Source organism: Tasmannia lanceolata, unplaced genomic scaffold (genome assembly GCF_043159265.1).
Source record: "Tasmannia lanceolata isolate RefF3 unplaced genomic scaffold, GAP_Taslan_0.1 ptg000020l, whole genome shotgun sequence".
NCBI lineage: Eukaryota > Viridiplantae > Streptophyta > Magnoliopsida > Canellales > Winteraceae > Tasmannia > Tasmannia lanceolata.
In genome coordinates this window covers 13,335,213-13,360,512 of record NW_027518697.1, presented here as the reverse complement: position 1 = coordinate 13,360,512, position 25,300 = coordinate 13,335,213, and the positions used below count along the sequence as shown (strand labels likewise).

The following is a 25,300-nucleotide window of genomic DNA, read 5'->3' as shown; positions in this document are numbered from 1 at the left end:
AAAGAGGTAGTGTATTGGGACTAGAAAGGAGGGTCAAATGTTTTGGGACTGGGGCCAAGAAGCGGATAGCTATGAATGATGAGACAGAAATACAAATAGTTTAATTATAGCATCAAGGATTACAATATTGCAGATTTGCAGCCCTCACAACCTCTAGGTACCAACTGAAAATCAGGTATGTATCGGAAAGATAAATCTCATCCTGGAACAATATAGAATTATAAGTGTTGCGCCATGCATGTACATAGACTGTTCACCTCAAAACAAGACTATCTCATCTAAGACATGAGACATATTGGACGATAAATTCCAAAATGTATCCAATACTTTAAACCATGATCCTCACTGAGTGAGAGTTGAGGCCTAATAGCCTAAGGCTACTTATTAGTTACCATATGAAGATGTCAAAATCTCTGACATTGTGCACAAGTGTAGACAACATTGGGCAGTTCTACATATTTGAACTTAAGAAAAACTAAAATAGAGGAACAAGGCGGAAACAAATCGAAATTTCATAAACACCGATGCAGTCTACTAGCAATAAAGTTCTAGCATGTCATACTAATTAATATTTTAGCTCTGCAACATAGTGTGATTACAGATGCCTTACTGTATCCCGGTCACTGAAATATTGGGGGGGACTTACTGAGAAGCAGGTTTAGTTTTGTTTGACTCATCTTGCTGTTGCCACTGGGCCGGGGTCAGAGCTTTCTTTATTGAAAGGGCATGGATATGTTTCATCTGCTCTGCCAACACAGAATTCACCAACCGGTGCCTCTCCAACAACCTCTTTCCCTCGAATTGTTCCGATACAATCTCAATCGCAAAGCTTGCACCACACCTAATAATCACACAACTTTCCATCAGGGAAAAAGCAAAACAAAAGCTTAAAAAATCTATTGAAGTTTATAGAGAAGGCCCCTCAACCCAGAGAATTGTATCCTTCTTAAAAGGTTCTTACCCTCCAGATGTATCGATTACTTCCTGAATCAGAAAGAGATAAGAATGAGTACACAAGTTTTTGAAAAAGAATGAGACATCAAAAATCAGAATGTTTCACATTGTTTAAGTTCAAAGGGCAGATAAAAACTTTGAAAATAAAATCCAATAGCAATAGTAATTACGTACTAAGAATATAAAATAAAATGTAAAAAATAAAAATGTCAAAATTATTGAGAACTCATCAAATGCACACTAAGAAGTTACAACATGAATGCTAAGCGTTTAGCTAACACAAATGGAAGAAAATCAATAGCATACACAACCAAGCAACTTAAAATAAAAATAATAAATGACCAATAGAATCTATACGGACTGAAATAGATTCAGGAAATTACTATGAAACTAGAGCTTTAGAAATGCAAGCAACTCCATTTTGAAAGAAGAGGAAAAATATTTCGAAAGCATGGAATGAATGAACAATGAGTGGCATGGAAAAATATGATTTAATCCAGAAAGAAGGACCCATAAAGACAATTTGATTTAATTGAAACAATAAAACAAATAGAAACTCGCAAAGACCCATGTCACAATTAACTGAAATTAATAAGATAACAGACAGCAAAACAGAGTGTTGATGACTACAATTCTCATTAACTTTTCCTTAATTACACTCGGTCATCTGAAATTACTTGCTCTTCTACTGTTCAAAAACGAGGAATATGGACTTTGCTCTGTCAATCCAAAGATCCACTTAGTGACATAGCTCAGTAAGACCCTGTTCGTTTAAGATTGTGACAGCCGATGGTGAGGGCCCCAACCGATTATTGGCCCAAACTTAAATAAATTTGGACCCTCAACATTAGTTGTCACAATCCTAGACGAACGGGGCCTAAATCTTCTTTAGTTATTGCTTCAAAAAAAATTAAAAATCAATAAATTGTCAGCTGTTTGGATTAAAAATAAAAAATAAGAGGAACCCAACAAAAGGAAAAAAAAAGAAAAAAGAAGGAAGTATTATAGCATATTAAACAATTATAGGTTTGCGCTATAGAGTAAATCAGCAAGGGATTTCATGCGGATTTAGTGGAAGCCACCTCAAATTGGTGATTTGTGCTTCATATGATCTAATTTTATCTATCATTCAAAAAAAAAATTAACTAATTTTATCAAAGATTAAAGTTTTTATTTTCGTTGGAATCATTTTAAGTTTTTTTTCAATATGAATTCTTATTGCTTGCAGAATTAATCAAATTGCATACTTAGTAAGCATTTTATTTGGAAATCCGCACCATGAATAATGAAACTAGAACCTAGAAAAAATTATCAGAAGAGTTTTCAAAGAGCAAAACAAATAAATCAAACCCTAAGAGAGAGAATAAGAAACAAGAGTTTAGGGGTTAGTAATGTTTGGAATGAAAAGAAAAAATTAAGAGAAGAGAGAGAGTGCGTACGAGATATGAAGGTTTCAAATTCGAAGTAAGGGAAGCCTCCACATCCTCCTTCGTCACTCCTCCTGCCATATCTCTCTCTCTCTCTCTCTCTCTCTAGGGTTTGATTTTTTTCAATCTCCTCCTGCCATATCTCTCTCTCTCTCTCTCTCTCTCTCTAGGGTTTGATTTTTTTCTAATAAGTGAACGAAAACCACGAAATATGAAGACCGACAAGAGCTTCAATAGCCGAAAATGATACGATAAATTGGAACCGAGAGTATAACCTAACAAATTCCTACATGCCACATGGCATGGGAGGGGTACTTTTGCCATTTTCATGAAAAAGCCAAAAATCAAGGGAAAGATTTCTAATGTGTTATTTGTTCGGTTCCGCTTTCTGTCACCAAATCGATTACCATATCATTGTTCGATTGGGATAATCTAACTACTATATATAAAGGCCCAATTGTGGGTTAAGTTCTTCCACCCTTTGCCAAAAATCCCATCTATATCCCAGCTGTATTATGCCTATTCTCTTTAATAATAAGTTATGATATTAACTACTTTCTTTAGGGTAAAATCGTAATCTACATACGAAAAGTACCGACACAGGGTACCTGTCTATGACAATTATGAAAAACAATACCAAGAAAGGTCGAGACATATCACAATAACGAAATAACTACTTTATATTACTCATGCGGACACTTGTAAAATATTGACGGATTTTAGGCACCTCAAGAGGAACAACAATTATGGAAACCTTTATCAATTAGAGGGCTAGGCTCAACCTATATAGATTAGAGGGCTAGGATAATATTAAATAATATTAGTAATTACTGAAGAGGAACAATAATTATGGAAACCTCTACTGATTGGAGGGTTAGGATCAGCCTATATCGATTGGAGGGCTAGGACAATATTAAATAATATTAATAATTATTTAATATTATCCCGAAATTACTGAAATTTCGGTCAAAATTCTATACGAGAAAAATAGTCGTCCATTGATTTAGTCGGATTTCAGGCGAAATCCCCGAAATTCATAAAAATCAATTTAAAAGATACTTTAACTCGGTCAAAATTTAAGTAATTTTGGCCGAAATTCAAGGATAATATTAAATAAAGGATAAAATCCATATTTTTTGGGGATATTCCTTAAATTTTGGAACTGGATTACGGGGGGAAAGGAAATTTTGATCGAAATTTTGAAAATTCGGAACAAAATTTCGAGGCAAACGAAATTTCGTTACAAATTTCATACCATTTCGGGTTGACCGGATTTGGATTTCGGTTGAAATTTCAAACCATGCCTAAGAGCAAGATTTTAAATTTCAATTTAAGTTTCAATCGTCTTGGAAATGTGGACGTTTCGGTTTCAGATGAAAATTTCGGTAAAAGGTAAACTAATATTGTTTTCCCTATTATATGAATAGATCCTACGTAGTTGTTCCTTTTAATCAACTCCAATATTAGATTGCCACTTTATTTTGCACTATTTGAACTGATATTTGGGTCCCACGTGCAACAGATGTGCATTTTTCCTAGTATTACACAATGGGTATAGAAATTCTTGGATTAGTTTGCTTGTACTGCTTGGATAATATTAGAGATGGCTGTCATGAAGTGCCCCGTGACACGGGAGTGTCTTCCTAGCCACTCAGTTCCCGAAATCGATGAGTTATATGAGCGCATATATCAAAACCAAGGTTTTACCGAAATTAAAATTTCAGCGTAAATTTCCAAAATTTCGGCCAAATTGATCGAAATTAAATAAGTAATATATTTTATCTTTTTTCTTCATCAAAAAAAGGTTTTAAATTTCAGTTTCGGAATGCGTTTCGGTTGTCACCGAAACCGAAATTTCAACCTAAATTTCCGAAATTTCGGCGTAAATTTCTGAAATTTCGGCCAAATCGATCGAAATTAAATAAGTAATATATTTTATCTGGTAACAATTTTCTACGAAATCCCTGAAATTTCGGTAATTTGGGCTGAAATTTCATGATAATATTAAATAATGAATAAAAGGCTGATATTTTGGAGATATTCCCATTTCAGCCCAAAATTTCGGTGGAAATTTTGTAAGGTTTCAACTTTACACAATTTCGATCTCCAATAGAAATTGTAACGTTTCGACTTTACACAATTTCCGAAATTTTCCGACCCAACCCTATTTCCAACCCAGCTGGGTTCAACCCGACCCAACGTGATTTACAATTTTCTCAACCCGGTCGGGTTGGGTCGGGTTGACTCGATTTGATATGGTACCAAAAATTATTGAGTTATGGTCTGATTAGTTGTATAAGTTTATTGGTCATTTGTTTAATGGCACTAACCACCTCAAGCCGGGTTGTTTTGGATTTTATGAACCAATTGTGAGTCACCAATAATCAGTTTTTGACTCACAATCGGTTCTCAGAATCCAAAACAAACAGGGACTAACAATTAACAATGCTACAAGTCTAAAACTGTATGAAATAAAGTCTAAAAAGGTAAAAGGTTGAAAAAATAAAAAAACTTAACAAAATAATTAAGCGGGGTTACAATTCGGTTCGGGTTGCCCGATACCCCAACCCGACCCAACCCAATTTGCAAATCGGGTTACAAAATCCCAACCCGACCCGGAAAAACCCAACCCAACCCGGCAAAAAAAAGGGTTGAACCGTCGGGTTCGGGTTGAGCCCGACCCAAGTTGCACCCCTACAAAAATGCTCTCATTTTTAGAAAAGACAAAAGGAGGGTGGAAATATCATTTCGTGAACCATCAGAGAGAGGAAGAGAGACGCCCCTTCCCTTCTTGGTCACTCAGCCAACAAACTTACCCCCCAAAACTGGTCAAACTACATCAGCTGCCTGTAAAAATGGGCTATAGATATTGGCACTACCATGTTTTAATATTTGTAGTAACTCAGCTTTTCTTTTTCAATTGGCTTCTAAGTGCTTTTTTTGGGAACTGTAATAACCTTTGACAACTGTTTAAATCACAATAGACAAGCTGAGCTCGTGCACTTATTTAGTGCCAATATTTACTATTGCTAATAAATTTCATTATAAAAAATAAAAAAGAAAAAATAATACTAGCACTTAATATCAGAATCGATTGAGAAGTTTGATCTGGGACCCGCTCACATAATGTCAACGTGATCTAAATCAGTCATCTAACGGTCTTCCCCTTCGACTTATAGGTGAGTGTCACTTTAGTAAGCCTACCAAATGAAGGGTCTAGACTGCACCAATGTCATGTGGCATTGTGGCAAGCTTTGAATCAGGCTTCTCAATCCTCATGCCTCTTTTAAGGCTTCCCAGAGTAATTACATGCATAATAAATTATTCTTTTATTATGATATTTTCAATAGAGAAAAGCGTTCCTGCGCTGCAGCGCTGGGAGCTTAACTTCTCTCAAGTGGTTTATAAAGCCTCCCATTGGTTCCTTTATTGTTGACCCGCTATACGTTTCAAAGGGGGACCCGCTGTATGAATCAGCAAAAATAGATTGTTCTCCAAAAATCATCTCCGTAGAATGATCCTAACTACCCTCCTATCTGTATAATCCCATCCATCTAAGATCGGACAATTAGGAACATCCCATGAAGATGATTATGGGGCATAACCCATTTACATTGGGGCTAACAAATGAATAGGCCCATTGTATTTTTTTTAAAAATAGGCGCGACAATGATTTAATCTTGGATGGTTCCACTCATGATAATAGAATGATCTAGATCGTTCATCTACTGGGTCATGCGAAAGAGGCAAAGACATGCTATAGTTTAAAATCAAATTGATCACGCAATCCTAATCATTTGATCAAAAGATTTGGGAAGTACTATATTCATACCCTTTTCTTGTGGGGCCACCCCCTCTAATGTATTTAGGACTTTCCCTTTTGCGCTACAAGGGGTGGCCCGGGAAAGAAAAGGCAGCGAATATATCATTTCCCAAATATTTGAATGTGGATTATTGCTATTTTTTTTTCTTTCTTAATTCTTCATCTGTAAGACACTGATCAGACGATTAGAATTTAGAATCAAACTTGGCCTAAAATATTAGGATATGTGATCTCCATGGTAGGGGTCGCCAGATGAACGGTCCAGATCATGCAAATGTGATATATGGTGGGCCCTATCACTAGTCTCTTATTTGGGTGCAGCTCATTATTCCTCCTTTAATATGGGTAATATGTCATTTTGAAAAGGGAAATGATATCCGCACTCCTTGTTTAGCTTACGTCTATCCTCACCTTGTCAAATCTTTTTTAATTGGTTGTTGATAAATTTTCAGCCCCCTCTTCAATCTCTTTATTTTTTATAATAACTAGGAAACTGGAAAATGAAGAGAGGAGTGCCACTATCAAAAAAAGAGATTGCAGATATCATTCCCTTCCCAGGGGCATTATCGTCACGTATAGTTTAATATAGACCCGTAAGCGTGAAGTAAGTCTTTGTATCTTTTTCTTCCGTACAAAAAACCAAACCTTCCTCCATTGAGAGTTTCTCTCTGCTTTTCCTCCATTTTTCTTCGCTCCCCTGACGCGTTTCCAAAAAAACCCAAAACCCTAACCCTAACCCTAACCCTTTCCCCTCCAATTTTTCTATCCATCTGCAAAAAATCAAAGCTTTTCTCAGCAATTTCATGGCCACCATAGCCAACAACAATCTCAATGCCAAGCTCGTGAGTCAACCACTTCTCAATTTCAATTCAATCTCTTTACATTTTCATAATTTCTAACCTTTGATCTCGATCTTGATCCCAATCTCGGTTTTCGTAGGTTCTTCTCGGCGATATGGGTGCCGGCAAATCGAGCCTCGTCTTGCGATTTGTCAAAGGCCAATTCCTCGAATTTCAGGTAATTTTAGGAGTTTTTAGGGTTTCCTTTTGAGAATTTTATTTGATCTTAGAAAGATTCTGTAATTTCTTAGAGTTTCTGTTTGGAATGCAAGAAAAATTGAATACGACTGGTTCAAGTAATCTCTTTTCATGTGTAGAAAAAAAGTGTGAAATTTTAGAAATATTTTGATTTCCAAACATTTCCAGAAAATTTCTTGAATCCAAACAGGGCATTAGGGTTTCTGTTTTCTGATTGTTGAATTACAGGAATCGACGATTGGAGCGGCATTCTTTTCGCAGACATTAGCGGTGGATGATTCGACAGTGAAATTCGAGATTTGGGATACGGCGGGGCAGGAGAGATACCATAGTTTGGCTCCCATGTATTACAGAGGGGCAGCCGCCGCCATCATAGTCTATGATATAACTAGCGCGGTATAATTATTTTTTATTCTTTTATGGCTAATTTGAGTGAGAAGTACGTTTCATTTGCTTGAAGTTTTTGTTTGTAGTTTTGCATGTTAGGTAGAATGTCAATTTCCATTCATCAATGGTTTTTTTTTCGTTGAATTGTTGTGTGTAGTTTTGCATGTTAGGCAGATTGTGGATGCCCATTTTCCCTGTTTGATTGTTTAGGCAGGGTTAATTAGAGACGTGGGATCTGGTAATTTATAATTTTCACTATTGATTTCTTTTATCTTTTTAAAATTTAGGAGTTGTTAGCGTGGGCAACGAGCTATAACTAATTCTGTTTAATTCAGTTTTATTCTTTTAATGCCTAATTTTAGTGAGAAATAAATTTCATTTGCTTGAATTATTGCGTATAGTTTTGCATTTGGATGCCCATTTTTCTCTGTTTAATTGTTTAGGCAGGGTTGATTAGAGATGTCGGCTCGGTTCATTTTTCCTTTTCCTTATTGATTGTGTTTTCCTTTTTAAAATTTAGGAGTCGTTTGTGCGGGCAACTAGCTTTAACTAATTCTGTTTAATTAAATTTGATTCTTTTTATGCCTAATTTTAGTGAGAAGTAAATTTCATTTGCTTGAATTGTTGCGGGTAGTTTTGAATATTAGGTAGAATGTCAATGCCCGTTCATCAGTTGTTGTTTTGCTTGAATTATTGTGCGTAGTTTTACATGTTAGGAAGAATGTGGATGCCCATTTTTCTCTGTTTGGTTGTTTAGGCAGTGTTAATTAGAGATGTGGGCTCTGGTAATTTTACCTTTTGCTGCCTATTGATTTCTTTTTTCTTTTTACATTTTAGGACTCGTTTGCGCGGGCTAAGAAGTGGGTGCAAGAACTCCATAAACAAGGTGCACACAGTTGTAATCGTTAGTTGTCAATGTTTGTTTTCTTTTTTTCTTTTTCCTCTGGTGTTTATGAATATGAATTCTCAATTTGGCTATATATAATAGAGGGATAGGACGTGGGTTGGGCCGTCTTCTATATCTGATTCATTATTTTCTTTTTTAATGTTATATATGCTTAGGGTTCTTTGTTTTACATTTGGTTGCATTTTGCATTTCAGGAGTCGTTTGCAATAGCTAGAATCAGTTGAATTTCCTTCATAATTTATCTTCTGATTCTTTTTTTTTCTTGTTTTTATAATGTATATATATGTTTAGAGTCCTTTGTTTTACATTTGGTTGCATTTTACATTTTAGGAGTCATTTGCAATAACTCGAATCATTTGAATTTCTTTCATAATTTCTTTGTAGTTGCTGTAATTTCTATGTATTTGGATTCGGATTCAGGTAGCCCAAACATAGTGATGGCACTAGCGGGAAATAAAGCCGATTTGGAAGATAAACGGAAGGTTTCAACAGAGGTGGGTATTATAATCTTTGGGTTTGTTTTTGGTTGGGTATAATGTTGGTGATGCTTTATGTTTGACTACCTGTTGAATTCATCACCTTGTTTTTATGGGTTCCCAGCAGTGTCGCTTTCTGATTGCTGCCTTTCAATAGGCCACGGAATTCAGCAGTGTATTGGTTGGCATAACCATCTTGATTGTCTCATCCATTCAGTATATTATGCTTAACTTTTGGGTTTTTTGGGTAGCACTATCCTGGAGGGAGAGTCACTCCTTTCATCCACAGTAAGACACTGTGTCAAGTTGCTTCTGATTCAAAGTGTGGTTAGACCATCTCTTTTGGATTCCTCGTCCTATTTGAAAGGTCGAAATCCTCAGCAGCAATTGCAGTAATGAAAACTGGTCCAACGTATATGAAGAGGATCTCTGACATATTGTCAAAGAATGCATGGTGGCCTACCTTTTTTAGAATAATGATCCCATTTTGAAGGACTAATACCTTAACTCTGGTTATGGTAAAGGAACTAGTCCAGAATAGGTCTAGATGACCTCACTCTCATTGTCAAAAGACCTGCTTCTCAAATTGCTATTCTGGCTTGCCACTATGATTTCTCTAAAAGTTTAGTTTCAGCCCCTTACAAGGGTGGTTTTCTCAATTCAATGTTTAAAAACTGATACTTGGTCAAGAATCCTCCCTAGGCAAGACTAGTTTCGTTTGGGCAACTGGCAAGTCAATGATTGATTTTGTGAGTTTTAGGGGAGCCGAACAAGTTTTTATTTGACTCGGCGGGGTCACAACCGAATTGACCCAGTTGGTTAGTTATTGACATCATGAGTTTTTGAACATCGCCTCAAACTTCTCTAGGTTTCCTAATAGGAGAGTTGTTTTCGCATTATTCTCTGCAATTCTTTGACAATTAAACTAAAGGCACCCCTTCGAAGCATGATTATGCTATAGACCTTTTTAACACTTGAAGGATGATGCCTTCGATCATGCTCTTCCAATTTGCAGAATATCTACTGATGCCCATTTTAACAAAACAAAACCATACTAGAAATAATTTCAGGAAATCCTTTGATAACATTGATTCCTATATCTCAATGATATCCCAGTTCCTCGAACCACATTTTCTAAACGGGGAATAAACGATTGATCTCTATCAATAGACCTGCTATATACCCGAATCCCTAATCCTTGTTCGTCATTTTCCCAGTTTTTCATTGCGGGGTAGATCAGTTTGGTAGCTCGCAAGACTCATAACCTTGAGGTCACGGTTTCAAATCTAGTTTCCTCTTTTTAACAAAACAAAATTTGAGAAGACACTTGTTTCTTGGAGGAGCAATTTCTGCTCTTCTTTATTTCTTTTTGTTGCTTCTATTAGTTATTTTGTAATTGGAGCCATGGGTTCAAGTGTCGGTTTTGGTATGCGTTTCGATCATCATGAAAACGGAAATATTTCAGTTTTGGTTGAAAATCTTGGGGGAAATCCTGTTATCCCAGAAACATATGGAAGCCTATGCAAATAATGGAAATTTAAGATGAAACTTTGAACTGAGGTGATTGAAAGTAAGTATAGGGTTTGTTCTGGTAATTGGATGTCTGATGATAAGTGCACATACAGATAGATTTAGAGAGGATGGGACCCAACTCTGGACCGGGTGATTGAAATTATGGGGTTTGCTTTGGTAATTGGATCTCCGATGATAAATACAGATACAAAACTTTGACGACGTGGATAGATATTTTGAGGCCAAAGGATAAATTCTTAGAAGGCATTAGATATAGAGTGTATACTGGAAATAGAGTCAAGTTTTGGCAAGATAAATGGTGCATGGAGGCAGCATTAATAGATTTATTCCCTGCTCTATTTGGCATAGCCTCAAACAAAGATATATTTATGCAGGATTGTTTGAGAGGAAAGAGGACTAGGTCTCTTGAAAGATAATTTTCAGACGAAACTTCTTTGACTGGGAAGTTGATAGGAGAGCCCAGCTCACTCATTGTTTGGAAGCTCTTTATATAGGGAAGCTGGGGGTGTCTTTCATTGTAAAGTCTTTCTCATTTCTCGCACCAATCCAGAGTTTGGAGTTTCCAGCCCCACCTAGAGTGTGTGTGCTTTCAAGCAGACTGCTTTCTAGGATAAGATTCAGATGGTTGATACCATTAAAAAAAAAGGAATTTGACTAAAGGGAATCAAATGATCGTAGAAATCAAATGATCCAGGAAGAAAAAAGATTTTGACTGGGTGGAAGTATGGTTGATAGGAGAGCCCAGCTCACTCATTGTTTGGAAGCTCTTTATATAGGGAAGCTGGGGGGGTCTTTCATTGTAAAGTCTTTCTATCTCCATATTGCTTCTTGTTCTCGTTTCTCGCACCAATCCAGAGTTTGGAGTTTCCAGCCCCACCTAGAGTGTGTGTGCTTTCAAGCAGACTACTTTCTAGGATAAGATTCAGATGGTTGATACCATTAAAAAAAAAAGGAATTTGACTAAAGGGAATCAAATGATCGTAGAAATCAAATGCTCCAGGAAGAAAAAGGATTTTAACTGGGTGGAAGTATGGTTAGTAGAGGCATGTGCAGTTACACCTGTCGTATCCTTGGCAGATTAGTTGTTAACTTAAAAGTACAACAGACTTTGAGGGCAGCAAGTTGTTAACTAAGTTCCTTGACAGCCTGATCCCATGTATTTGTCCTTGAACTTTCTTCAGAAGTGTGATGAACATTTGTCTGCTCTCCTTTAATCGTAGAAATATTGGCACGTGTTGGTCTCATCAATGGGTGAAGATGAGGATGTATATCCCAACATATGTCCCAAATATTCCACTTTTTTCCAGGATCTTGTCTTTATCAACCAACGGTGTCCATGGCCTAGATTGGCTTTTCCCATAGCTATTTCCACTGTCTATGGTGTTTTTTTCTATGTAGTTAGGGTTGAATGCTTCATGTTTGATGTTGAACGTGCACCCATAAAGGTTTTTCTTTTCTTCGGCTTGCCTTTTTCTTGAATATAGTTGGAGATGGATTCAAGGGAAGGTGGGTCTTCTCTCCCAAGTACTTTTTTTAATGGCTTCTTTCTTAAGTACTTGAACCCATTATAGTTCAAAAAACTGCGTTTAGGATAGCTCGAAACTCAAAAACCCTTCGCTGCTCCATTTGCTGCTTATCTAGAGTAGGGGCTAGAGGCTGATAACGGTCAAGTTCATCCCATGGGTAAAGTTCATAGGTATCACATTATAACACCATAAATATCAAATCAGAGAACTGTTAGTAGTTAGTACATGCCCTTTAAGTGTTGAAGGATACTCCCACTCGTTATCCATTATCATCACAACTTCCCAATATGAGAAGTAAAAACCAGATCAGAAGTTTTAGGGTTCTGATCTAGATGTGGATCAAAACATGCTCTGATACCATAGTACTTTTTTTAATGGCTTCTTTCTTAAGTACTTGAACCCATTATAGTTCAAAAAATTGCGTTTAGGCTAGCTTGAAACTCAAAAATCCTTCACTGCTCCATTTGCTGTTTATCTAGAGTAGGGGCTAGAGGCTGATAACTGTCAAGTTCATCCCATGGGTAAAGTTCATAGGTATCACATAATAACACCATAAATATCCAATAATAGAACTGTTAATACACGCCTTTTAACTGTTGAAGGATACTCCCACTTGTTATCCATTATCATCGCAACTTCCCAATATGAGAAGTAAAAACCAGATCAGAAGTTTTAGGGTTCTGATATAGATGTGGATCAAAACATGCTCTGATACCATATCATAATCTACCCCATATTCAGGTATGAAACAATTAAGAGATACAAGAGAAAAAAGAGAAGTGGTGGAGGATCAAGATGAGAAGAGAGGATAAGAGGAAGACGAAGAGAAAGGGAGAAGAATTGTATTCCTGAGGTTGGAAAACCCAATTGGTTTGCTTTTTGGCAGTTTGGATTTGGAGGGCTTTGAGTCTTGACATTTTAATTGCAGGCTGTCTGGAATTCTGAATATTTGCGTTGACCTTTGTCACTTGTATTAAATACAATAAACCTCAAAGAAAAAGAAAAATTGAACAATTTCGTTCTCTTGAATTGCATTCTGGATATTTGCATTGAACTTTACAAGCCTGGCATCCATCCCCTAGATTCCACATTAACATTGGAAATGTCAGCTCTTTTTTCTCATATACCATGAATATAAGTGTATATTGCATACTTCCCCATACTAACTGGTTTGTTGATTGCTTAAAGAGCATAATATCATAGTTGCTGGTGTCTGCTGTTTCAGGAAGCACGTGCATATGCTGAGGAGAATGGTCTTTTCTTCGTGGAAACCTCTGCCAAAACTGCTATTAATGTGAATGACATATTCTATGAAATTGGTGAGTTTTAGTTTTTTTGTAGCAGAATATCGAAAAATTTACCGTTAGATATTGGCGATAAACCTTACTAGTTTGGACAATAGAACTCTAGTGCCTGGCTAGGCAAGACCTGTTTCAACTGATTTTTTGATTCCCACCTTTGGTTGGTATCTTTATAACATTGTTGATATAAGAGTTTAATAGTGCTCGTTGATGTCATCTACCTGTACTGCACTTGAAGCTGGCAAGAATTTTGTTGATCATATTTTGATATGTAATTTTAATTACCTTTGTTTTATCACTGAAATCACAATAGGATATAAGTGGGTTTGTCCATAACAGTACCCAATATATTTCTCTATTTGAGGGGTGGTACTGTTTGGTTAGGTTATGACTGTTCCTACTTTTGTTCATCTTAGCAATCATTTTTCTTGTTGATGATCTAGAATCTTTATTTTGTTGAAACAGCAAAAAGGTTGCCTCAAGCTCAGCCTGCTCAGAATCCAACAGGGATGGTTCTCATGGATAGGCCAGCGGAAAGATCACGGGCCTCAGCATGCTGTTCCTAGGTATTGCCGTATTGCTTTAGCTTGCTTCTTCCCTTCTGTAGATTTTTATTTTTCACCGGAAATCAACTCCATCTAATTATGTATATGGTTAATACTGAATCAATTTGGGGAATTCTAGCTTCAGGCACAAGGCCTGCAGATGTACCTCATACGTTCATATACGCGCTTCTAAGTGAAAGCAATTATCTGCCATTCAAAAAAAAAGAAAAGTGAAAGCAATTATCTGTGTTTTGATCCCCATTCAACCTAAAAACACATGAAATGTGAATACTCATAGTTTTAAATTTCTACAGTAATTGGTAGGAAACGATCGAAATGTTTCCGTTTCCATCCCCACCGAAACACATAAATGAAAACAAAATTGTAAGTGCATTAGGGGCATACTATACCAGAATGTGTTAAATAATTATATGTAAAATATGGTGTATGTATCAATGTATCATGTATAAATATTTATATGAATTGCATATGAAATGTAGTATGTACTGAATTATTAGTTATGTGAGATTGTGCATGTCACCTTGTGTGCGATGTTAAATCATTATGGGTGATTTTTTCTACGTATGTGATGGTTTTTTAGTGTTTCTTTGTGCTTATTCTAGCACTTCATGAAGTTTAATCTTAAATATCCATCAGTTAGATATATTTTCATAAATTTCCATAATTTACAGATTTTTTTTTGAGACGGTAAAAATGAGAATATATTAAAAGACGAACCAAGATGGTTCTAGCAAATTACAGAAAGAGAAAAAAAAAGCGAAAATACAAAATCAAGGTGGGAGATAATCAAACCACTCCAAGCTAGACCTAGAAACACCAACCCTTGCTAGGGAGTCTGCATCTGAATTAGCAGATCTCCTCACATGCTTAAACATTATAGACGAGTCAAGAACTATATCATCAATTTACAGATTTTCTACTGAAGTTTTCATCCAAAACTGATATGTTTCCATTTTCATCCCAACTGTTTAACACATACTGAAACCAAAACCTGAAACCTTGTGAAGACGTGCCCTCATGTTTATGATGCATCATCAGCTGTCAAAAATATCTCTGATATTTTCAAAACAATCAGGATTTTATCGTGACATTTGATAAAATGGCAAAATCCTGAAATAATACCTAGAATTTTAAAAATATAGCAATAATTTCATTTTAATCATTTACCTCAATAATATCGTGATAATATTGTAATATTTTTACGATGTTTTTTATTATATATATATATATATATATTTTAAATAGTATATATTTTAAATATTTATATTTTTTTCACTTCTCCCGAAATAAACACACACAAAAAAAATAAAAAATTCTAATGTATCCCAAGATTTTCTCTTGCTGAGAAATTCCCGAGAGCGAGAATTAGATCCTCAGACCTTCCTTCTGCCAATAGCATTCCTCAATTTTTTAATATTACTACATACTCTTTGGGAAGGAAAATGAGGAAGATAAAAAAAAATGCACTAAACTAATTGGATATGCATAAGCTAGAATTTGAGATCATTGTTAATGGATGCTGAATTTGGGTGGGAATGAATATTGGGTAATGAACAAAGGCTGTAAATCAGGTAACATGGTAGTATTTTTTGTGGCATACATTGCATATCAATGATGTCAACTAACAAACCGTTAGGTTTGATCCCATTGTTCAGTGTTATAATTTAGTAGGAACCAAATTTTCCTTCTTTGGGACAGTAACAGAGTCAAGCGCCCAAGACATATAAGTTATGCCAAAATGTTTACAATTCGATTTAGTGTATATTATGGTTACAGTTTTTAACTTGAAGTTTTGTATTGGGCAGGTTATAAACTTTTCAAATGCTTGACAAGGAAGAAAGTGATAGCAGCTTCTGTGCTTTTTGGAAGTGAAATGACTTCATGAAAGTCATGAAATGGTACCGAAGGTCTTCCTCTTCCTGTCATTAAGGAGGGGCTCTGACTTTTATCTGTTTAAACTTCTTGAGTTCTTTCTTATGAACACTGTAAATGAGTATGTCATGTGCCTACAAGTTTGAATATAAAACATTGTGGTAAAATTCAATTTCCATTTTCTTTTTCTTTTTTCTTTGTCTGTAACTGAGGTTTTGAATTCGGTGTTATTCTTAATGTTATGTCTGTTCTATGCTTAGCTTCTTGTGCAGAAAAGGATTTATTAGAAAAGTTTCTATAGAAAGGTGGCCTTTTCTTTGAATTCAATGAATCATGCTGCATCGTATTCATATACTTGCAGGATGGTTTTTTTTTTTTTTTGGATGAGATGAGAGATCATTCAGAAATATGGTGAAAACCATGTCAACTGATGATTTAAGTTTGGACTTGAAGATAACACATGTCATTGAAAAAGAAATGGGTGTTTCCAATATAGCTGAAGAAAGATCAAAGATGTTGTGGATGGAAGAAAAAGCAAATTGTGACATGTGATTATGCATTTTCAGTAAAAGGGGGCTCATTGAAATCTGGATTCAGAAGATGGGAGACCTATATGAAGGAATTACAGTTGTAGATATGATTTGTGATGGGAAACCAAATGGGGCTTTTTCAGTAGCTGAAAGAAGGGCTTCTGTGAGATGAAGAAGGAAAAGCAACTTGTGAGATCAAATTGCAGATGGGGGTTAGTTTGAAGTATAAAATACTGGGTTCCTTGTGAGGAAAACGTTGGATGTTCTTGTCATAGGACGATCTCAACCGTCCATTCCTTGTAAATTTGTCCTTTTTGGGCTGTGGCCCACTTTTCGATTGGGCCCACAAAAAATGAAGGTCTAAATCTCTTACTATATGTGCCTTGTTTAGAATTCATCATGTATACCCTCAATTCAAGTAAGATTTAAGATTTTCTCCTACTGTGTTCAAAACTTCAAATAACATTTTCCGTCAGTTTGGTCTACAAATAATAGGTCCCACTGTGTTGAATTATTGCGAGACAGACAATGATCAGGTGGGCCCCATCATATCTCCCATTGGTACTCCGTACTCTAAATGGGAGGATGTAAATAGCAAAGGCTGCAAAGCACATCTTGCGCCACGTGTCAAATCCTCTTCTGGGCCCCACTTTTTAAATGTCAAAAACTTCTAACGGCTCCTTCCTCTCTCATTTTGAAAAAGAAAAATTCCGACCAAAGCCCTCTGCTCTCGACCGACCGTTTCTTCTCTTCGCTCCCACAAAAAGGAAAACGAAGAAGAATCCCAAAATCCTTCAAAAAATTTCTTTGCAATCTTTCCTTTCTTCTACGAATCCAACATTTTTAGGGTTTCCATCTCAAGAAACATCCTTCTAGGGCTTTCTATGGTTTGAAACCCCCTCCATCTCCCTACACATTCCACCCATTTTAACAAGATCCCAATTACTAGGGTTTACAGGATCTTGATTTCTTGAACAAGCCAAACATAGAAATTTCTCTTCAAGAATGGATCTTTCTTCCGATTTGGACGAATACATCCACGAATCGATCGAGTACTCTTTAGGCCTTCCCGTCCCTCATAAAACCCTAGAATCGAAACTTTGTGCATCCGAAAACTCTCGGAATCACCTCGAAGAGCTGATATTCTTATTACAAGATCGATTGAAGGAAAAAGACACAAAAATAGAGCAATCTAGGGTTAATGTTTTATCCTGTTTTGATATTTTATTTTTGAGTTTTCAAATTCGGTATAGGGAATGCTCTTCTTTATTCATTGATTGAATTTTCAAATTTGATTTTTTCAGGCGGAGGCGAGTATGAACGCACAAGCGTTGAAGAAGTACATTAAGGAGAATCAGAGATTGGATTCGGAGTGTGTGGGATTGGTGAGTCAGTGTGCCAAGTGGGAGAATGAATGCTTGTTGTATGATCGTGACAGAGAGGCGTTGATGGAATTTGGGAACGATGCGGAAGAACGGGTGAAGGAGGCCGAGACTCGTGTTCTTGAGGCGGAGGAACGCTCGAGGAGACTCTTGGAAGATTTGAATTACTATAGGAATGAATGCGAGATTCATATGGTATTTTAATTTCTCTTTTTTGGTTATGTCCAAGGTTTTAAATTTCGGTTTCGGTTTAGGCTTTGGCTTTGGAGTTATTTCTATGAATCTGATATCTGAGATCTAATTACAGGCTAATGATTCAAGGGCAACAACCGAGTTGCATGCACTAAGGCACCGGATTGATGAACTTGAATGCACAAGGTACAATGGGTTTCAATTAAATTGTAATACCATATGGGAAATTTACTAATTTTTTTGGATACAGTTTTAGTATTTTTCATCTTGTGTGTTAAATCTATTAATCACGTGTGACAAACAGGTTGCAAGGATGTCATACCGATACTGATTGTCTTTCTTGTCCCCAATGTTCTTCACTGGAGAAGGAAAATCAGGAATTACGATCACACTTGCTATCTACCAGAATAGTGAGTGCTGAACATCAATTGTTTTATGTTGATTTGTTTCTAGGAAAATGGGATTTGTTTTTTATTTTTATTTTTTGTAAGTAAATATGATTTTTACTGGTGAAACAAAATAAAAATCTAGAATCTGTTCTCAAGAATCAGACTTACAGTTACTAATGTTACTGCACTGTGTTGTATTTATGGGAAATATTAAATTTTTTTTAGGGACTATGGCCACTTTTATCTTGGGGCTGAATGAGATGCTATTAATTTTTTGACCACCGTCAAGCTTTCTAGCCATTTCATGTTTTTTTTATGATGCGAGCTCTTGCTTGCTATATTGGGTTTCCAGTTATATTGCTTGATTTGGCATAAGTATATAGTGCCTTTCCTAAAGAAATTGAATGCTTTATCTATATTTGATGAATTAGAAAATGATTGTAAACTTAATTTTCAAAAGAAAAAAAAGAAAATGATTGTAAACTTGGAAGAATACACATGTAAGTGTGAATGCTTTGGATGACTTATGTATTTAAGAATTTCATTAAGGTCCAACTGTTGAAACACTTTGGATTGCACAATCAATCTGTTGCTTATGCATGGCATAATGGATGGATTTATACTTTCAAATCTTTGCAATTTCAATGGGCTTGAAAGCTTTACTTCTACACAGTTGTCCTTTCAGGTTCATCATATTTGTCTTGAAAATTGATGTGAATCTAGCTTTGATACCAAATTTATGTGAATCTAAGCTCTGATACCAAATTGATGTGAATCCATGATAGCCAAGAGAAAGATCAATATTAAAAAGATCAAGATAGAAGGGTGACAAGAGTAGAACGAGCGGTTTATGAACACAACCGAGAGGGGATGCTTTCAAATCTTTGTCCATGTTCTGGTTTTATCGATCTATAATATATGTATATTTAATTAGGTTGAACTGTACCACTGTGGCAGTTAGAACATCCTCGAACTCCTAGATAGTTTCTTGCTTAAACTTTTCTCTTTTTTCCATTTTAACTAGATGGATTATTAATGACTACAGCTATATGCAGGTGATGGCTGTATTCTTTGGATTACTAGAAAATCACCCAAACACCTTTGGAGTGGTATTTTAGTGGTCATATTGCTTTTGAATGTAGGTGGACTTTCCATTTTAATCTAGATTGTCTAATGTCCCTGCTATTTTGTGAGTGACTGAATGGTGTCAAGTAAACAGTGTTCTCGAATATGTAAATAGAGCAAAATTTGGAATTGCACTCCTAAATATTAGCATGTATTTTTATGCTAAAAAGAACATGGGGCAAGGTCCTCACTTTTAATCTTGGATATCTTCATACTCCTTTGTCTTCTCTGTTTCTGCACAATGATACATTTGGTATTAGCTGAATGAGTGCTGGTAATGATAAAAATAATAAATTGTACCATTTTGAATCAAAACAAAGAAAAGCTGACAAAAACCTTTTACTTGCTCTGTGAAGGGGGGTGGTTCATCTGGAGTAGGCACAACTTTGGACGGAACTTTACTTGATTCATTGATATCTTCGATGCTTACAAAAGTTGACACCACTAGACCAGTAATGGATGAAATTTCACTTAATGCACGCTCTTATTTAGAGGCTCATACTGGAGTCAAATCATGTCAGATGTTACTTAAACTGTGGGAAAGGTGAGGTTTTCTTTTCTTGAAAAATGTCATGTAATTTAACTACAAAATTTCAGTAGTTTCAGTATTTGCAGTCTTAGTCAAAATAATTTATTTAGCTCACATCCATGGAAATTTCTGTTTCAATTATTTCAGTCTGAAGCCATCAACCAAAAATATTCTAGCATTGGCAGCTGTAGTTGAATCGCTTCGGAATGACAAGGAACATATAAGGATTAACCTTCACAGGGCAGAAGAGGAGGTATGATAATAAATAATATAAATCTGTTCTTTGTTCTTTTTGGCTCCATGTCATCCCACTCAAATATAATCTGTTAATTTTATTTATTAAGGTGAAAGAATTGTTCGAAGAAAATAGCCTGTTGGATGAGGAGAATAAAAGAATCCTGAGGCAGTGTAACAGACAAAGGCATCTCCAAGGATCCAGCGGCAAACGTACCACCAGTGACTCTTCCAAAGTAAGAAAATATTTGTATTTTTTTAGGGCGATGATATTTTCACCCCCCCTGCAGTACGCATTTGCCCCCCTTATAACATGAACATTGGGCAACTTTAACGCTTTTTGACGTTGAATCACATTAAAATGGGGCGAATGCGTACCGCGCGGGGGGGGGGGGGGGGGGGGGGGGAGAGTATCATCGCCCTTGTTTTGAAACTTCTTTGGAGATACAAATTCCAAAATGTTTATTTGTTTATGTTCAGATCGAGGGCTCCTCTAACTTGCACCATTGAGTACATGGACTTCTATGGTTACTCAAGTCAAGCTGATTTAAGCCACTACAAAGTTATGAAGCACTGTCCATCTTATTGGGGGGAGGGGGAGTATCATCGCCCTTTTTTTAAAACTTCTTTGGAGATACAAATTCCAAAATGTTTATTTGTTTATGTTCGGATCGAGGGTTCCTCTAACTTGCACCATTGAGTACATGGACTTCTATGGTTACTCAAGTCAAGCTGATTTAAGCCACTACACAGTTATGAAGCACTGTCCATCTGATTGGTCACCACTCAAAAAACCAAAATTTCATAAATCTGTCAACCAAGTTTTAAGGCAGCTCTCTTTTGAATGAGATGTATATTACTATTGCTTGATTAGCTCTTTTGATTAGTTGTAGTTTTTTTTTTTATATACTTAAGCTTGTATGCTTAAACATTAATTTACCTACTATTAATCCAGGGCAAACGAAAATCAAGTTCGAAGGCGACCAATTCCATGGGAAGGGTGATTGATTTTAATGGGTCGGATTCTCCAAGGCGGCCACTGTCACCTCTGCATCAGAACTCTCCAGATTTCAGAATGCAACAGAAATGCAGAGAAGATTGATTTTAATGGGTGATTGATTTTATTGAAAGAATGATTGATTTTTTAATGGTTCAGGGAGCATATTGATTTTAGTAGGTCAGGAAGCACTTCCAATGTTCTTTTTTCCCCCCTTTGGCTTGTATTTGGAATTGTGTTACTGTTCTTGGTAACCGGTTTGAATGGCTATCCCTTTGCATTTTGCTTACACTTCAGTTTCTTTTTCTGTACAAAAACATTGGGTTTACATATGGGAAAATATGCAAAGCAATCTTCATTTTTACATTATATGATGTGATATTGTGCACAACACCATTTAAACCATACAGAACATCCACTATTTACTTTCTGTTCGGCTTGATCGTTACAACTTCTTACTAGGGAGGAGCCAACTTCTACCTCTTCTCCGCAGTCAAGACCTCTGTTTTGTTGACGGTTCCACACCCCCTCCACCACACTTCTTCCCCTCTTTAAATGGTTTCATCCCATTCCCAATCCAGATTTCTCTATCTGAGATTGCTTGGACTCAATACCCCTCAATTGGATTAATAACAAATTGGCCGAACCTTCCTCTCACATGTTGTCAATATCCAAACAGCTCATGATGTTTGGACGATCATACATTCTTCCCTCACTTCCTAGTTTGCATGGTTTAACTCTATCATCAACTCCAAAATCTTCTTAAGGGACTCTGTTTACACCCGTTTTTGGGTTTAATAGGTCATAAAAGACCGAGTTATCAAGGGCTGTTCATTCGGACTGGGTCAATCAAGTTCTATGCCGACCTAGCATTTGATGGAGGCATGGATGAACATGCCTATATAGTCCAGAAGGTCGTACAGTTATTAGAGTTTTTCCCATTAGAGCATAATTATCTTTAAGACCAATCGGTCAAATGGGACCGAATTATCAAGACACCATCTGGTTGGACAGATTCAAAGATGTGGCGATACAGTTGCCAATCGAGCATGTTGCGAAGGCCAACTGTTAAGTGCTAGTTTTTTGTAGCTGTCGCCAGAAACTTTCATGATAGTGAGTTTTGTTTGCTCTTCCCAACTTGTTAGGTGAATATGCAGAGACATCTCTATTGGCATTTTTTCTGATGGAAGCTATATGTTGCTGTGTTTGGAGTAGTTTCTTATGTTGGTATGTTGAAAACTTTGATAGATTGCTTAAAATGAGTTTTGTTTGAAGGAAATGTTTGTCACATGCAATGCTAGAAAAAAGTAGAAGAAAACCCTAGTTTGAAAAAGAGGAAACTGAAAAAGTGGAGAGCAATTTGTATGTAAACTGTAAACTGAAAATGAAATTTTCGGTTTACAGTTGACACACAAAGCAGCCGGCTGGATGTAGATAAAAAAGCAATTGGAATTTTTGTATGGAAAACTAGTTGTTGCTTAGTGTAGGAAACTCATTTTCCATTGAATTTTTTTCCACAAAATCAAAAAAAAAAAAACAAAAAAGAAAGAAGGAGGATGTGAGAATAAGGGAGCTCAGAATGGGCATTTACCAAAAAGTTCTCTCTAAGAGAACGTGGGGTAATGAGGAACGGTTACCCGAATAAAGCTATATAAGGAGGCATCTATCTCTAAGGAAGAGATCCCATAACCAAATCCAAATATGTAAGAGCAATCTTTACTATTTTACTTTTCGTAGTAGTAGCTTATCCCTGGATTAATGGAGCAATGAATTCATCTACTCAGAAAACTCTCTCTTTAATTTACCTATGCCTTGCACTGGCGTTTTTTTTGTGTTGTTTTGTCACTTAGCTTGGATTGGACGGTCTGCCAACCGAGAGAGTCATTTGCGTTCTGCGTGCATCAACCAACCGCAAGTCATTCACATTCTACACGTGTCAATGTGTCTTTCACATTCTGCATGTGTTGACATCCCTATTGTTAGTGTCGTGTCTATGCCTAGAAAGTCCATTCCATCTGTGTAAAGGCACAGGGGCCAAAGGAAGAAGTGTCGTTCCTCTCTTCTTCTTGAGAGAGGCTGACACTCTCCCCCCCTCGAATTGAGATATGGAGCATATATTCCATTTTCAATTCTACCGAATTGAGTCAATATTGCTAATTTGGCTAGGTTGAGCCAGTTGCCAAATGAGTCAGTGGACTTGTACATTGACTGATTCAAAAGGGCCATAAACAAACTCTAGTTTGTAACAAGCAGACTATGTAAAGTTGGCTCAAAATGTGCTTAGTTTGGAGTTCAGAAAGAAATTTGTAGGTCAAGAGTTCATAGACCTCTACCATTTTGCTTGAAAAATCTTGTCAAAAGGGACCTACTATAGAGATCCCAATTATGAGATCACTTCGGTCGAGACTGAGATGGACCCAATGATGAGGAACATCCCGACCAGACCAATATAAGTGTGGCCGAACTTGTGGGTACAAAGTCTTATACCTGCAAGGCCCTATATAGGCCACGCAATCCAAATGAAATGACAATCCTGGGCAATTTCCTAGATCCTCGCTCATTCTGAAGGAATTACTATGATGCTGGTAAACATTACTCCATCGACATAATTAAGACCGAGCAGATCATTGATCATCTATTGAAAGACAAATAATTGAAATTGGCGGAGGGCCACATCATTCCCTCTCCTGATGAGTTGAAAAATAAGAAGCATTGCAAATGGCACTACGCATGGAGCTATAATACTAACAATTGTATTGTTTTCCGCAATGCCATAACCGATGGACGACTCAATTTCCCTTAAAAAGAGAAGTGGGTTATGACGGTCGACGAGGACTCATGTCTGTCCATAGTGAGTCATTTTGTTTTTTTTTTTATAATGAAAAATACGAAGAGAATTTCCTTTTTGCTAAAAATGCAATTTACCCGCATCTTGGGGGTGTTTTTGACATTCTACAATGTTCCTTGAGAAGGAATGATTAAGGACCTTTGGATGAAAAGGAGTAGATGAAGGGCTGGGATGAAAAGAAAGCCTTTTAGATCAAACCGAGGCCAACACTAACCCAAGCCAAGATAGCTTTCCCTCAATCGTAACCCGACCAAATTCACCCAAGATAGAATTACCTCAACCTTAACCCAAATTTTCAAATTGTTGGGGTTTGGTCTGGTCGAGTTGCTGAAATCCGCAACACTAATGCAACGCGAAACTGATGGCGTCTGGATCCGGGTCTGCGATCGCGCGGTCGGTAGAGGGCCTCCGCGGGGTCAGCAATCACAAACAAAGGGGGATCAGGGGTCCGGGGTGGGTCCCGGACGACCACTTCGACACCCAAGTCAGATCCTTCGACCAGTCAATATAAAGAACAGCTAGAAAGGGAGGGGGTTTTGATCAGGGTTACCAGGGCCGGTGCGCGGGGACATTTCTGGGTGCATAAATGAGTGAGTCGGAGGGAACTAGCAGGGAGGGCAGGATGGGATTCTTGGCCTCCTCTGTTGTTGCCTCGCCTCTTTTTCCGGTATTGCGGGGTGGGGGATGGGTGAATTCCCTGCTTTCGGGGGCAAAAAAGGTCCCCTTCTTCTTCCTTTCCCTCCCCTTTTAAAGGGAGGTGTGCGGCCCTTTTCATCATTATGGAGGGAAAAACTTCCTTTGCAGGATTGGGCCGTCCCTCTGCCTCGCCGGCGCGCGTGGCTTTGGCGGCCATTTCCTTCCCTAATTTGTGATGATGAGGCCTGGGTGGTGAGAGTGCCATTTTCATCATTATGGAGGGAAAAACTTCCTTTGCAGGATTGGGCCGTCACTCTGCCTCGCCGGCGCGCGTGGCTTTGGCGGCCATTTCCTTCCCTAATTTGTGATGATGAGGCCTGGGTGGTGAGAGGGCGACATGTGTCATGAATGTGTGGTCTTTGCCGTTTTCCAACACCCTTCTTCATGATGGTTGGGCTCTGCTCGTGCATGGATGACACGTGGCGATATCTGGGAGCGTAGCCGTATTTGTGCCCCATCATAACTCCCCCTTACTCCTTTGGTCCATTGAATGGGCCAAGGGAGTAACGTTTTGTTCGAGCTAAGTCATGATGAGGATATTTACGAGGGCTCCGGGGTGCGAGGAGACG

General features: G+C 37.2%; 3 protein-coding genes across 6 annotated transcripts; 2 read left to right on the top strand and 1 right to left on the bottom strand.

Moving 5' to 3' along the window:
* Positions 1–432: 432 nt before the first annotated feature.
* Positions 433–2,596, bottom strand: LOC143855106 (BolA-like family protein). 2 transcript variants are annotated; one of them, XM_077365293.1, is made up of 4 exons: positions 2,534–2,596; positions 2,394–2,462; positions 962–984; positions 433–841 (listed from the first exon to the last, which is right to left on the bottom strand). In XM_077365293.1, the coding sequence occupies exons 2-4, from the start codon at positions 2,460–2,462 to the stop codon at positions 643–645; spliced, it is 291 nt and encodes a 96-aa protein (XP_077221408.1). In that variant the 5' UTR covers positions 2,534–2,596; the 3' UTR covers positions 433–642. The 2 variants fall into 2 exon arrangements, with proteins under 2 accessions (XP_077221408.1, XP_077221406.1); XM_077365291.1 differs by having other exon boundaries at positions 2,394–2,580.
* Positions 2,597–6,816: 4,220 nt separating this feature from the next.
* Positions 6,817–16,068, top strand: LOC143853701 (ras-related protein RHN1-like). The gene is made up of 8 exons (XM_077363421.1): positions 6,817–7,046; positions 7,144–7,221; positions 7,470–7,637; positions 8,466–8,514; positions 8,956–9,029; positions 13,296–13,389; positions 13,837–13,937; positions 15,743–16,068. Exons 1-7 carry the CDS (start codon positions 7,008–7,010, stop codon positions 13,935–13,937), a joined length of 603 nt encoding a protein of 200 aa, XP_077219536.1. The 5' UTR covers positions 6,817–7,007; the 3' UTR covers positions 15,743–16,068.
* A 115-nt stretch (positions 16,069–16,183) lies between these two features.
* On the top strand, positions 16,184–21,553 carry LOC143853700 (uncharacterized). Of its 3 annotated transcripts, XR_013237272.1 has the most exons (9): positions 16,184–17,536; positions 17,644–17,916; positions 18,029–18,099; positions 18,218–18,323; positions 19,784–19,971; positions 20,104–20,209; positions 20,301–20,426; positions 20,671–21,041; positions 21,146–21,284. XR_013237272.1 is itself a non-coding variant. In XM_077363418.1 (8 exons), the coding sequence occupies exons 1-8, from the start codon at positions 17,345–17,347 to the stop codon at positions 21,290–21,292; spliced, it is 1,209 nt and encodes a 402-aa protein (XP_077219533.1). In that variant the 5' UTR covers positions 16,184–17,344; the 3' UTR covers positions 21,293–21,553. The 3 variants fall into 3 exon arrangements, 2 of the variants coding, with proteins under 2 accessions (XP_077219533.1, XP_077219535.1); XM_077363418.1 differs by lacking the exon at positions 20,671–21,041 and having other exon boundaries at positions 21,146–21,553; XM_077363420.1 differs by lacking the exon at positions 21,146–21,284 and having other exon boundaries at positions 20,671–21,139.
* The last annotated feature ends 3,747 nt before the right edge of the window (positions 21,554–25,300 follow it).

What these genes read in the sequence shown, in the direction of transcription:
- LOC143855106 (XM_077365293.1), bottom strand. Translation starts at nt 2,462, where the DNA reads ATGGCAGGAGGAGTGACGAAGGAGGATGTGGAGGCTTCCCTTACTTCG. An exon ending in ATTTGAAACCTTCATATCTC is followed by an intron (nt 985 to 2,393) that starts GTACGCACTCTC and finishes TTTCTGATTCAG; the next exon opens with GAAGTAATCGATACATCTGG. An exon ending in GTAATCGATACATCTGGAGG is followed by an intron (nt 842 to 961) that starts GTAAGAACCTTT and finishes TGTGATTATTAG; the next exon opens with GTGTGGTGCAAGCTTTGCGA.
- LOC143853701 (XM_077363421.1), top strand. Translation starts at nt 7,008, where the DNA reads ATGGCCACCATAGCCAACAACAATCTCAATGCCAAGCTC. An exon ending in ACAATCTCAATGCCAAGCTC is followed by an intron (nt 7,047 to 7,143) that starts GTGAGTCAACCA and finishes CGGTTTTCGTAG; the next exon opens with GTTCTTCTCGGCGATATGGG. An exon ending in GCCAATTCCTCGAATTTCAG is followed by an intron (nt 7,222 to 7,469) that starts GTAATTTTAGGA and finishes GTTGAATTACAG; the next exon opens with GAATCGACGATTGGAGCGGC.
- LOC143853700 (XM_077363418.1), top strand. Translation starts at nt 17,345, where the DNA reads ATGGATCTTTCTTCCGATTTGGACGAATACATCCACGAATCGATCGAG. An exon ending in ATGAATGCGAGATTCATATG is followed by an intron (nt 17,917 to 18,028) that starts GTATTTTAATTT and finishes ATCTAATTACAG; the next exon opens with GCTAATGATTCAAGGGCAAC. An exon ending in GATGAACTTGAATGCACAAG is followed by an intron (nt 18,100 to 18,217) that starts GTACAATGGGTT and finishes TGTGACAAACAG; the next exon opens with GTTGCAAGGATGTCATACCG.